The sequence below is a fragment of the Anthonomus grandis genome, chromosome 15 (genome assembly GCF_022605725.1).
Source record: "Anthonomus grandis grandis chromosome 15, icAntGran1.3, whole genome shotgun sequence".
Lineage (NCBI taxonomy): Eukaryota > Metazoa > Arthropoda > Insecta > Coleoptera > Curculionidae > Anthonomus > Anthonomus grandis.
The window spans coordinates 6861726-6875057 of record NC_065560.1 but is presented as its reverse complement, the minus strand read 5'-3'; the positions used below and the strand labels follow the sequence as shown (position 1 = coordinate 6875057).

General features: G+C 30.6%; 1 protein-coding gene across 1 annotated transcript in view; it reads left to right on the top strand.

The window, feature by feature from the left end:
- Positions 1-823: 823 nt before the first annotated feature.
- LOC126745357 (ATP-dependent RNA helicase DDX3X) overlaps positions 824-13332 on the top strand; it is a 39409-nt gene continuing 26900 nt past the window's right edge. Inside the window, exons 1-3 of the mRNA XM_050453165.1 lie at positions 824-1012; positions 8604-8808; positions 12478-12619. Of these exons, the coding sequence (XP_050309122.1) occupies positions 968-1012; positions 8604-8808; positions 12478-12619 (392 nt within the window). The 5' untranslated portion in view covers positions 824-967. The remainder of the gene's footprint in view (positions 1013-8603; positions 8809-12477; positions 12620-13332) is intronic.

Genomic DNA, 13332 nt, shown 5'->3' with positions numbered 1-13332 from the left:
TTAATTTCTCAGAATTTAATAACAAATTCATTGTGAAAACCTATTCAACCTGAACGTTACGAAGAGTCCAGGCCCTGAAGGTCTTTCATCAATCTTTATTAAATGCTTTTGCTTTCTCGACTCTCTTTTCATAATTTAAGCTGCTCTTAAAAAAGTGCTTCTCTTCCAGATTATTGGAGAATACATCGTAACCAAATTAGTTGTCTTAATTTGGTTCAATTATCCACCCAATTAGCTACCCAATTGATTTTCTAATATTAAACTTTTAAGCATTCTTAAGTCAGTCTCAGTTGAATTAAAAGAATTAGTGGGAATCGTAATTGTTGACAAGTACTTCAGAGGTTTAACAAATTGACTTAAGTAGTAAAAATTATGGTATAAATGAATCAATATAGAATAGTGTGTTGATCCAGTCTACATCTAGTGTATATGGACTTTTTTTAAATGCAAATCTGTGACTACCTCGAGAAATAATTTTTTCTAGAATTTGTATTGTTAAAAATTAGAATGTGTAATTTATCAAGGATTTATAGGTCTAGCTATTCTGTTTAATGTTAATTAATTTTTTTCTTGGTTTATATCTCTTTATAGTGATAATTTTGTTAATTGTTAAAGGTTATATTGTAAATTAGTACTCCTCTTAATAAATAAATTTTTAATTAATTACAGTGTTTAGTTTAAGTGCTCAACGCTTTTAAAACGCTAAAGATGTTGCAAAATAGCATTACCAAATTAGCAACATGACGTTGCCTGAGTCAGTTCCGCTGTCAATGTCATGTCACTAGTGTCATCGCGTTCGCTGTCACTAGTGTCAGTGCTGTCACCTTGGTCTTCTGTCATTTCTTTTTTGCTCTCTGAGCACTCAGCTTTTCGCGAGTTTCATTTTGAAAAACTTGAAATAAAATAGGAATTTATTTAGAAGTTTGTGCAAGTACAACTTCTAATCTACGCTCTGATTTGTATTAATATGAGTAATGCACCCAATCAAAATGGATCAGGTCTAGAACAGCAGGTAAGCTCGAAAATGTTAAGACACATTCCTGCTAATGCTCGCTTCCGTTTCTAGTCTTTTGTGATAGACGAGAAGGTCGTTTAGGGAAGTCTATATTGATCCAGGCCGTATTTTAAATAGAACTATTTGTTTCGGGATTTTCTGTCTAGTTTCACCGATGTATCGTCTATAGATGTGACCTAGGTTCAATTTATAACTGTAAAAATACTTGTGATATTGCTGGCATTGGATACAAATGACACAATTATTTTATTCACAATGAATCTTGCACCTATTTATATGATAGATCCTTTAGAACTATTTTTTTTTTCTTAAATGTAATTTTTCAGTATTCAGTTAAGTAAATGAATTAAATTGAAAAAATTCAAAACATTGATTGGAAGAAATTACTAGTCTTCACATATTTTTTGGACTTACAAGTATATGGCGACCATTACTAAGGACAGTGGTGCTGTCCATTTGTGTGTGTTTGGAATTATGTTCACATTTAATTTCTAACAGCATTGCATTATACACCATAATATTTAATAACCTACATGGTATATTTTAACAATATCACACTGTCAAAGTAACAATAACTATTCTGTAAGAGTCAGAAACCTCCACTTTATCATACATGTTAATCTACTGAACTCTGATAAGAATAGGACAAATGCATTCAAATTAAGTACATTTAATTTGATTCATTCTTGTAAGACCAGTACCGGAGCAAGAGATGTGTTTAGACTGTAAAGAATTGTTACAGTCCTGCCATATAGAGTACACTAATTGGCCTGATATGATACAATATGTCAAGTGTAACTTTCATAAATTTCAAGTCTATAAGCGAGTCCATAATTTCAACATAAGGGAGACAGAAGATCTTGTAACAAATTTCCACAAACTGGAAAGGTGTTGAGATGTCTTATCATATCTATTTATTTTCTTTATTTATCAATGGAATTCTTTTACATTGTAATTCTATGTTTAGTGATAACTATCACACTCCATATTATTACTCATATCACATCACAAAAATCACAGTAGCTCTTTTAATGCAGTCACAAATTACTCACAAAGAACAATTTACAAAATTTGTTTTGCTTACAAGGATGTTTCAGACTGTCTAATATTTCAAGAAGGAATTCTTAGTTTAAAAAGTAACAAGTGAGGTCTAACAGCATTTATTACTTTATTTTGAAAACAAATCTAGTAGAATTCTTCCTGACTCCAGTGTAGACAAATTTAGATTTAATCCCTCACCTGCTGATCATAGTTTATTAGATTAAGTTATATTCATCTTTGTAATATCAACTTCTAAATGCAGTAATTCATTAGTATGTATTCTGGCCTTTCTTGAACTGCTCAATGTAACAATTGTAAGATGGGGACCAAACAACCGACCCATACTCCAACATAGGTCTAAGAAAAGAGCATTAAAGCATTCTATTGAGTAAATAAAATTTATAGGTTTTCTCTGCCTTAAAAAAGTAATTTTATGGCATTTATTAATATTAAGTGACATCCTGCTAAAATCATGCCAACTAAAAAATCAGAAGAAATCCTCTTGTAGAAGGGCAGCATCATTGAAAGACACAATACTTCTGTTTGACATCATCCACAAACACACACAGGAATTTTAAAATTTTTTCACCAAATCAATTCAGAATAAGCAAAATAAAACTGGTACACAATGGGAACCTTGTGGTACGCTGATGGCACAGATATTGTATCAGATAATGAGCTTACAAGATTGACCACTTGAATTCTTCCTCCAACAAAGCCCATCTCGACTGAAGAAGAGGCTCTGCAATATCTAAAGTCTTCAATTTCCCTAATAGGATCCCATGACTGATCTGATCTAAAGCTTTAGGGGCAGTACATTTTTTAAATAGATTTTGCTTGTGTATATGACCATTGTCTAGATCCAAATTTATACTAGGATGACCCTGGATAAATCTAAACATTTTTTACTATCTTGTCAATAAAGAGTATATGACAATCTCATTTATGTCAAGTGTAATTAGCATAAATAAATTTGAAATCTGTTAGGTTTTTGAGGGTGCATAATTTCAATATGAATATCTTGGAAGTTTGTCTATCATGACTATCAATCTTTTTTTTTTCATTTTATTTTGACTGTGCTATTTGTACTACAAATGTATTTAACACAGACTGTTAATATATTTTGCAATGCATATATGTATGTTAATTTATTGTAATATTGGTTTTTTTCCATCTATGTATTTATTTTTTGCCACGTTCTGCTGGTACTAACTTGAGTAATTTCTTTTGATTCTTGGCATGAATAGACTAATTTGAATTTGAAAAGGTATTTTGCTTTAAGAAATTTTTTTAAAGAAATCAATGGTAAAAGTTCATACTCCAGGAATTTTCAACTTACTCCAAAAGTTTGCAGCCCTGTTTAGTATCAGTTTAATATGCAGGCTAAAAGATGAGTAAGGGTAATTTCTTCATCTGGCCATTTATAGAATAGAATAATTTCTTATTATTTTTAATGATCTCTTTATTTATATTGCATCTTTTGTTAATTATTATATTACTTGAACTTGTTTAGGATGATCCTATAATAAGTAAATTTTTTAAAGTAGCAGTACTTCTTACTATATACAAACAATATCTGTTAAGAATATTTTTCTGAATATTGTGCTTTTTATTACATCAAAATACTCCGAGTAGTTTTTCGGTATCAAGTGGGACTTCATCCTAGGACCTTACTACCCAAAAAGTTAGATATTTCAAAAGCTATTGCTTAAAAAATTTGATATTATACAAATGACAATAAAATGCATTTGTCAACATTTAAAATGTTTAATAGTTAAAAATTATTTTTGATAAACTTGATGTGCAATGTCTATCCACTTGTTGGCAACTCATTTCCGTGAAAATCCCAGCTAAAAAACAGTTATAAATTAACTTGTTAATATTAAATTCAGACATTAAACTTAAGAATAACCATATTTTAAATAAACCATATAGTCCTGTTAAATACTTACATAATATGTATATAATTTCATACGTTTTTCCAACAATTAAACATCACTATCCTAAATTTGATGGAATTCAATTATTTTTATGAGATTTTTATCTTAAGGCGAAATAACTTTTTGTTATTGTCAATTTTAGGAACATTTCACAATAACATATTTGTGTTGCAGGTATTTGCTATAGTTTATACATGAAAACCTTATCAAAAAGAAATGTAAGCATAATTAAAGTATCCTTTGGGTAAGCTCTAGATTAAATACTGCGAGTAAAAATTTCTTCTGTTTGATAAATTATCATTATGCACTTACTATGCATTTGTTTAAAAAACAAGTTAAAATGTTAATAGATTATTGTTATGGCAATTTCGGAAATTTTCACTGTAATATATTCATTTTTATTTATGCTGGTATTTTATGTATTTTGCATAAAAAGCTCATAAAAAATGAACACATATGTCAGTGCCACATAGATAGTTTATGTTTTTGCGTAAATTTGTTGTATTTTTATTAAAATTTTTAAACTGAATAAGAATGATGTTGACAAACTAATGGGATTATGGAGGTAGTTTAAACATTTAATAAGAAATGAGAAAGTTCAAAAGCATTCATTTAAGTAGTTTTATGTTGCTGTAAAAGTAATATTGTATTATGCCATTAAATTAAATGCGCAGATGTGTTTGTTTTATCCTTCATTCAATTTTTGGAGACCATTCAATAAAATGTAATCAATAGTGAAAATAATAAGAACACCCGCCTATTCAAGTTTTGCAACAAAGCAAAACGTGACTTCTAGAATTAAACTCTTATACACACTCATTTATTTTTAATTAAATTCCACACAATAATCCAAGCAGGAAGCAAGAATTGTTGATTTCCTTTTCCTTATCAGTGTTTTAATAATTTAGTACTCTTCAAATAATATGGTTTTGTTTTTTGTTTTGTTAGATAAAAACATGCAAGTATATAATTTCCTAATCTTTGATAAAAATCTATCAAGTATAAATGTGCTTGTTTTTCATAAATTTAAAATTATACTCGTAATGTATTAGACCAAAAGAAAACAATGGTTCTATATTGGCTTTATATTTAAAATACTTGTTCAGATATTCAGATTTCCTAGCCATGAATAATTATTGTAGCTTAGTATATAATAATTGTATCTTACAATCAAAATGTTATATTTCTTATTATTCCTGCAACTTCTTCATGCCAAATTATGGCTACAAGTTTTTAATTTTTACTTCTTTACCCAGAGGAACAATTATAATTTCCTTGAACACGTCACATCAGGATAACATCACAACCTAAAATTTTTTAATGTATTTTATTTGAAAACACTTTATTAAATTAACTTACTTTTTCCAAATTATTCAGCAAACAAAAATCATTTTCAGTTAATCAACTATGTATGACTGGAACTAAAAAATGTTGATATATATGAGTACATATATTTATAATTAGTAACATAAATATATTCTCCAAAATACACTTTATAAATTAATAGACTAAATTACTTGCGCGGAATGGTACTTTTATTGCTGTTGGTGCACCAGTCTCATTTATGATAGTACTCTTCAGTGTAATAACAGAAACGAAAAAATAATATTCCCACAATCAGAAAAATAAAACAATACTCCCATCCTACTCTATAAAAAATCCCTGCAAATGCTTTACTTATTACTCATTTATTTGGCTGCTTTTAACATTTAGAATTTTTTTTTGCGAGAAACATTTATTGTATTTAGCCCATGTCCTAGTGTTTCTTTATAGTATGGTATTTTTACCATAAATCTGACTATTGCTTTAATATGTATTTGTCCAATGTTTAAAAATCCACTTTCTTTGAATAGAAATTGAGTTTAAAATCTTTGGCTTTTGAATAACATAATTTTAATGATGTATCTACATATACTCCTTTGATATTTTAATGTTGGATTTCTTTCAATTGTGTGTAAGGATTAACACATACAATTTAGAGGACAGATATCATTATTAAGTTGAGGTGATGCAATAAAATTGGTGGTCCACAGTGTCAAACGCCTCCAATAAGCCCAAAATATGGCTATAAGCTTTTTTGGTTTATCCAGTTTCTATAATATGGTTTCTGTGACCTGACATATTGCATTTCCAGTACTCGAGCTGTCCCCGAAAGGAATTGATTCTTCCCCATAAGCTTATACTTTTCTAAAAAGGACAATAATTGGATTTTTCAATAATTTTACTTATGGTACTAGTCAATGCTATAGACCTGTAGTTATTTGTAAATTTATGGTCAGATTGTTTATATACTGGGGTTATTGTGCCAATTTCTAAAATTGCCGAGAAAACTCCAGCCTTAAAAGCAACATTAATTTACCACATACAGGCATATTAAGCTTTTCCTTATACTTTTTTATTATAACTGATGATATACAATCTATTCTTTCCTTCACATTTTTTTCTTAAACTTTTAATGTGTGTTTCTAGCTCAACTGAAGTATAGTTGGGCATCGCCAGAATGATTTTGTCTCCCTATACTTTTTCTTCTGATATTACTTGCTACCTATCTATTAATGAAAGATAACCATTAGATTGTTTTGCTATATCTTTTTTTGTTATTTCATTGAATTCTCCTAGAATTAACTATATTATTGATATTAGTTGTTTGTCTTTCATTTGTAGCTCCTTTATATCTCATAACTTTTTTGCATCTTTACTGTTTTTTTGTGTTAATGAATTATAGTATGAGTGCTTAATACTTTTTATAAGCCCTGATAACATACTCCTTTATTCTCTGTATCTATTTAATATAAATAAATTATTGTTATTATGTGCACATTATACCTTTATATACCCAATATACCCATGGTTATCCATGGCTTTATTTTTCATTTTTAAATTTATTTCAATAATTTACTTCAAGTTTTATTGGGTTTATATACAGCTATCAATAAAGTTTCTAATCCTACTTATCAACCCATTACTACACTCATTCGCCTCAGAGCTATTCAGAACACCATCCCATCTAGCTCATAGGTACCTCGAATATTCACATGCATAACAGCCATTATATTATGAATAGTCAAAATAACTTACACCAGCCAGGTCTTGGTATTCATCTGTTTCCATTGTTTTATAATTATGCAAAATACTGTTCACTTCCATAGGGCAGTCTTTCATTCACATTACTACAATTCACTGCTGTTTTAGTATAAGTCACTCTGGAATTTTATTTTTATAGGTGGATCCTGCTCCTTTCTTTTCAAAAAAATATTTCCGTTTATGCAAAATGCTGCCCTATACTTCTTGTCATCCCTCACCTTTTTAAATAAAGTTCTTTCACCTACAGGAAGGTCCTTGTTTAGATAAATTTTGTTGTCTGTAATGTCAAGTCCACAATTTCTTACTGAGGTTCCCTTAATCTCTAGAATCTTTTTTGCTTGTATGGTATTCATCGCGAGTATTGGTCCACTTTCATTTTTACCTCGTCTAAAAATTTCTGTTATCATAATGTTATCCAATTTTAGTTACATGGATTCTAGTATTTTCTTGGTAATTTTATTTACGTCTGTATCTTGTTGTTTTGGAACCCCTTCTATCTATTTTCATTTTACTCTTGATCATCAACAAACCTGTAACTCCAATATACATGACTTGCATAATGATTATCCAAGAGGAGAACCTGTTGTCTGGACCGTAAGTTGTCTTTGAACTCTAGTAAAACGGGGTTGATTAATTTTTCAAAGGCCACTTTTGTCTCAGAATCTCTACTTGTGTGGTCTGGTGGGCAGTCAATCCCTGGTAGCCAACACTATTAAATTCTTAGGAATACACATTGACCCAAATTTAAATTGGGAGAAACATATTATAAACCTTTATTCCAGATTAGCTAGGTTGTTAGATTGATTAGAAGGAAAGGGATGTAGTGTCTGAGGTATCTCTTCTTGTTTCTGGGGATCGGCAAGAGGAGCTCTAGATATATTTAGAATTCAAAAGCGTATCATTCGTTGCTTATTCGGTCTGACCTACAGAACTTCCTGTAGGCCCTACTTAAGCGAAAAAACACAATCATTTGTTTGTTGAGAATAGGGCAATGTACGCTGAGGATGTGACTGTGATTACACTACATAAAAGCGATCTCCACATTCCATTGCATAATTTAGCTTACTATAAAAGGGGTTCTCATTATATGGCCATCAGGGCTTACAGAATGCTACCTGTTAATATTAGAAGCATTGAATCTACAGTCCAATTTAAAAAAAACTGTTTACCGCTGCTTGCAGATTAAATGTTTTTATAATTTTACTTTTAGATAATAATTGTAACTTATGTTAGGTATTTAGAATATTTATTTAAAACATTGTTATTTTCTTTATATTAGGCTAGAAATATTAATGTATCCTATGGGAGCTAGATCCTCCTTTGTATGACGTTGCTTTGTCGTCTTGTAGACGATTTTGTTGGCAAATAAAGGATATTATTATTGTTATTATCTTACAACATTCCTTTTAATTTTTTTCTACCGGATGCCCCTTTTTAATTACTTAAACTCCTTTCCACCCCCCCAATAATATTTTTACTATCTTTATATTTTTCTTAAAATATTGTTCATAATTTCCTTCTAGTTTGCTGGTCTGGACTTGCAGAGCCGTAGCGCATCTAGCGGCGGCCGCTACGTCCCACCCCATTTACGTAACAAACAATCGAGCGCACCCGAATCCGGTGGTAATACTGGCGGCAGTGGCGGCGGCTCCTACCAAGATTCTGGATACGACGGTTCGGACCGTAACAGGGGAGAGTCCAGGGGCGGTGTAGGAGGTGGTGGAAGAGGTCAGTACAATACCTACTTTTTTTAAAGATCTTTACAACTAAAATATCTCGTTTTTTCTTAAACGAAATAACATATGGAATTTTGAGAAATTTAATATGAAAATATAGATTTTGAATCAACTTACGACACGGTTGTAATCGCAGAAGTGCCAGAATATTTTTAGATACTTATTTATAGAATTTATATATTGTTATTTATGTAAAATACATTTTATAGAGTTAAGCTTAGATCTAAGTTACAATAATAATCAATTTAAATCCAAGAAAGTACAATTTTCTTAGCTGTTGATTTAAATTTATTCAGTGATCTAAAATTAAAATAATCAAGCTCTGCACAATACATGTTAATAGTGAATAAGATTCTATTGACTCGGCGATGAACTAAATAAGATGATCTGCAGTATGCAAGGAACAAATAGCTCCCATCAACTGGTTTATTCAAGAACTGCATGGCATGAAGAATAAATTACAAGCTCTCAAATCAATAGCTGGTTTCTTTGGTAATGAAGAATCTATGAAAGCCTATAAGCCTATCGGCACTTCAGAAGATTATACAGAAAGCGTCTACAGGAAACCAAAAGAATTGCTTATCTGATTTTGAGTCTAATAATGGTTGTAACAACAGTGGTTTGTACTTGTATTGATCCTTAAACCTTTAACGACCTCTTTGCCACCATTGCTGACAATATCATTGAAAAAATTCCAGATTTAAATGTCAATTTCTTTGCACTTCCTATGCCTTCATGCCCCAATTCTTTTTTTTTTAGTCCCATTAAACCAAGTGAGGTTAATGAAGCAATAAACAGTTTCAAACATTCTAGGGCAGTTGATGTTTACCAATTAAACAGTGTAACTATAATAACTGTATGTAACTATAATAAAGCATACCAAGGACATTCTAGTTGTCCCATTGACCAATTTTCAACTTATGTTTTGAACAAGGGCTTTTTGCAGAAAATCTCAAGGTTAGCAGGGTCATACCGATCTTCAAAAGGGGTGATAAAGAGGACACGTCAAACTATCGACCGATATACATTATACCCATTTTTGGAAAGGTATTTGAGATATTATTTAAGACCAGATTGACTAAGTACATAAATCTTCATAACATCTTGCACCCTGGCCAGTTTGGTTTTAGGACTGGTCTATTAACAACCCAAGCAGTTATCAGCGAGGTTAATGGCATAGTCGAGGGCTTTGAGGGAGGCAAACACACTGCTCTGACTTTGTGCGACCTCAGTAAGGCCTTCAACTATGTCAACCCAGAGATCCTTCTGAAAAAGTTGGAGGCATTTTATGCCTTTACGACGTCAATGCACTGGAAACTATGGTAATGTCTAGTATTTGTCTTGTAAGGTTTGGAGTCTCACAGGAATCAGTCATTGGGTCTATACTATTTTCACTTTATATTAATGATCTGTGTACCTTTCTAAAGCCGAATTCCTCTTTTTTATTTGTCGATGATACAACATTGCTTTCATCATCTGAGAGTTTTGAGGAATTACAGACCAATATGACTTCTGCTATATCAAGGGCCAAGAAATGGTTTGAGGGAAATAAATACTCGTAAAAGGGTAATCCTCGAGTCCAAAGTGGAGACTGTGTTTAACTGCTAGGTTTGATTGTGGATGATGGGCTAACATGGCTTGCCCATATAGATAGCTAATGCAAAAAAGCATATTTCTTCTGAGACAGCTTAGAGGCTTTATGGATATAGGCGGTCTTTTAAAAGCATATGATGCATTTTTTTATTTACACATTTCATATGGGATAACTCTTCAAGATAATTATAAAAAAAAAGTAGATTTGTCACTCTTATAGCACAAGAGGTGCACAACAAATATGTCCCCCTTATTTAAAACTACAAAAATCAAAGAATAATTCACTGCCCCTTAGTCTTTACAACAAATTACAATGTTCTACTCGCCAGCTATCTCCTAAAAAATTCAAAGTACTCATCAGAGATACTCTTCTAGAACACAACTTTTATTCTGTTGATGAGTTTATAACCACGCCTCTGAATTAATGACAAATGTGCTCAGATCTTGACAGATTTTATTGTACTTTTTTATTACTATTATAACTTTGTTTAACAACAGTATTTATGTTCGTGTTAAGATGTCATAACTTTGTATGTTTGTTATATTTTTTGCCTATATTTATATGTTTTTGTTTGTATTTGATTTTAAATTTGTGTGATGACTTATAGGTATGTAATTTTTCTTTTAATCTCCTTTTTGTTATTGAAATGTATTATTAACTTCTGTATACACAGTTTTTCTTGGTTTAATTTTGTGATTTGTGTAAAGTTGTTGTAAGCCTGTAAGGTTACTAGCATCAATAAACTACTTTATGGAAAATGCAAGAGGAATGGTTTTGGGAGTGTGGTGAGCCAGTACATGCATTTTAAAAGTGCCAGACACTCAGGGCTTGTATGCAAACACATATCAAAATATATCAATATAAGACATTGTTCACTTAAATATAAAGATAAACTCCCAAATCATTCATTACACTAACCTCTTTAAGAATGATGTTATTGATAAAATATTGTACTGGCAGCTCACTTATTAGACAACTAAATCTCATAAATTTGTATTTTTCTGCATAAAAAAATATATGTTAATATGTCTTTGCAGTTTTAATATATCATTTGGATTCTCAACTGCAATAAATAATTTTAGCTCATCTGCAAATATTAAGAATCCACATGTAAGCAAAATATGCCTAGATCATTTATGATTAAGCTTTTATTTGTATTTTAAAAGTTTGTATTTTTGACTAGATGACAAGGATTTATTTTTGCTAGGAGCTACATATTTTATTATGAATAACCCGGCATAAGGATGCACAAGTGTCACAGAATAAAGTGTCTTTTACTTACCTAACATTTCTAGGCAAGAATCTCGGAATATTGTGAGAATGACGTTTTTAGTAGTAGAAGTATAGTGTAATGCAGTGAAGAATACGGGTTATCACTGAACAAAACATAAATAATGGTGGTATCTAAATCACTACAAAACTTGCCCTCACATAACCTTTCATGGTCAAAAATTTGAACATGCTAGGAAATAATTGTATCTTGTATTAGTTTTTGACTAAATAAACGATATATATAAAATATAATTATCTAGGACCCTACCTGTTACGTGCTGTTCATTCTTTTCTAAGGAATGGAAGCATGGACGTTGAAAAAGATTTGACATGTGGATGTACAGTAGAATACTGAGAATATCATGCACAGAAAGAGTGACAAATGTGGAGCAAAAGAGAAAGAATTGCTTTCTGCAATTTAGAGTCTATATGACACATTATTTCATCTGACTATTATTCAGTGATTTCTGTTATTAGTTCTCATTTATTGCTTTCGGTTTATTTTTTTATTTTGAGTATGTTGGACAAAAAAGACTTATTTACATTGGGTCTCTTACTTTAATATATAGTATTTAGTCACTTTTTTTAGAAAAGAGTTATCAAAATTCTTAAATTATGTGTTGTTATTATACAACAATTATTCCCTTTTATTTTTATAAATATTTTTGCTTTTATAATTTTCGACAGTTACTATTGATTTCATCACATCCATTTAATCTTTATATAATTATTGTCATTAGCATAAATAACTGAGTAAATAAAATAAACATTGAATAGTCGTTTTTTTATATGCAGGTTATAATAGAAGCTCTGGAAGTAGAGACAGTCGCGGAGGAGATTTCTCAAACTTCAATAGGGGAAGAAGAGATCAGAACGGCGATTACGAGAGGAACGAGGAGTGGGGCGGACGGTCTCGCGGTGGAAATCGAGATGATCGGTAATAAATTAGCAATTAATTTTCTAACTTTAAGTGTGCTATAAAAGAAATTTGCTTTTATGTGGTTACAGTACCCAATTTAAAGTTAAATATACAGCTTTGCTATTTTCAGTTGAAAAATCTACAGAATAGATTTATTTAGTCCAAGGGTTGTTCTCCTATTTGATTAAATTATTTTTGAAAAATGTTTTATCAGAAACTAAACATAACTTGAGGCCAGTTGCCAAATGTTCAAAAAAAGTTCAATAATGCCTATTTTTCGAGTTTTGATCCCTGCAGTTCATTGTAGGACACCCTGTAAAACATCTTAATATGGAATAAATTTTGAATTTAAAATGATTTAGTAACTAATTCAGGGTCGAATTCATTCAGTATTTTGGCCATTAGGTTGTTCTTGATCATATTTCTTCAGAAAATAAATGATCTTCGGTATTGATTTTCATTTAGTATGTGACGTGACTAGTTATGTAAGAAAATTATCGTCTTCCTCGAGAATATTATAATATAATTTTAAAAATACAATTTCTTTGTAGGATGATATTTATTATGCCTAAAAATTATTTTATACTAGGATAAACGTTGGCTGTTTTGGGTTGAGCGCACCATCTACACAGTGGGCAAATTGGATATTTTGTTGATAAATATCCTTAGTATTGCATGTTGCCATGAAAGCACTTTTATTAACCATTTTGTACTATATTTATATTAATATT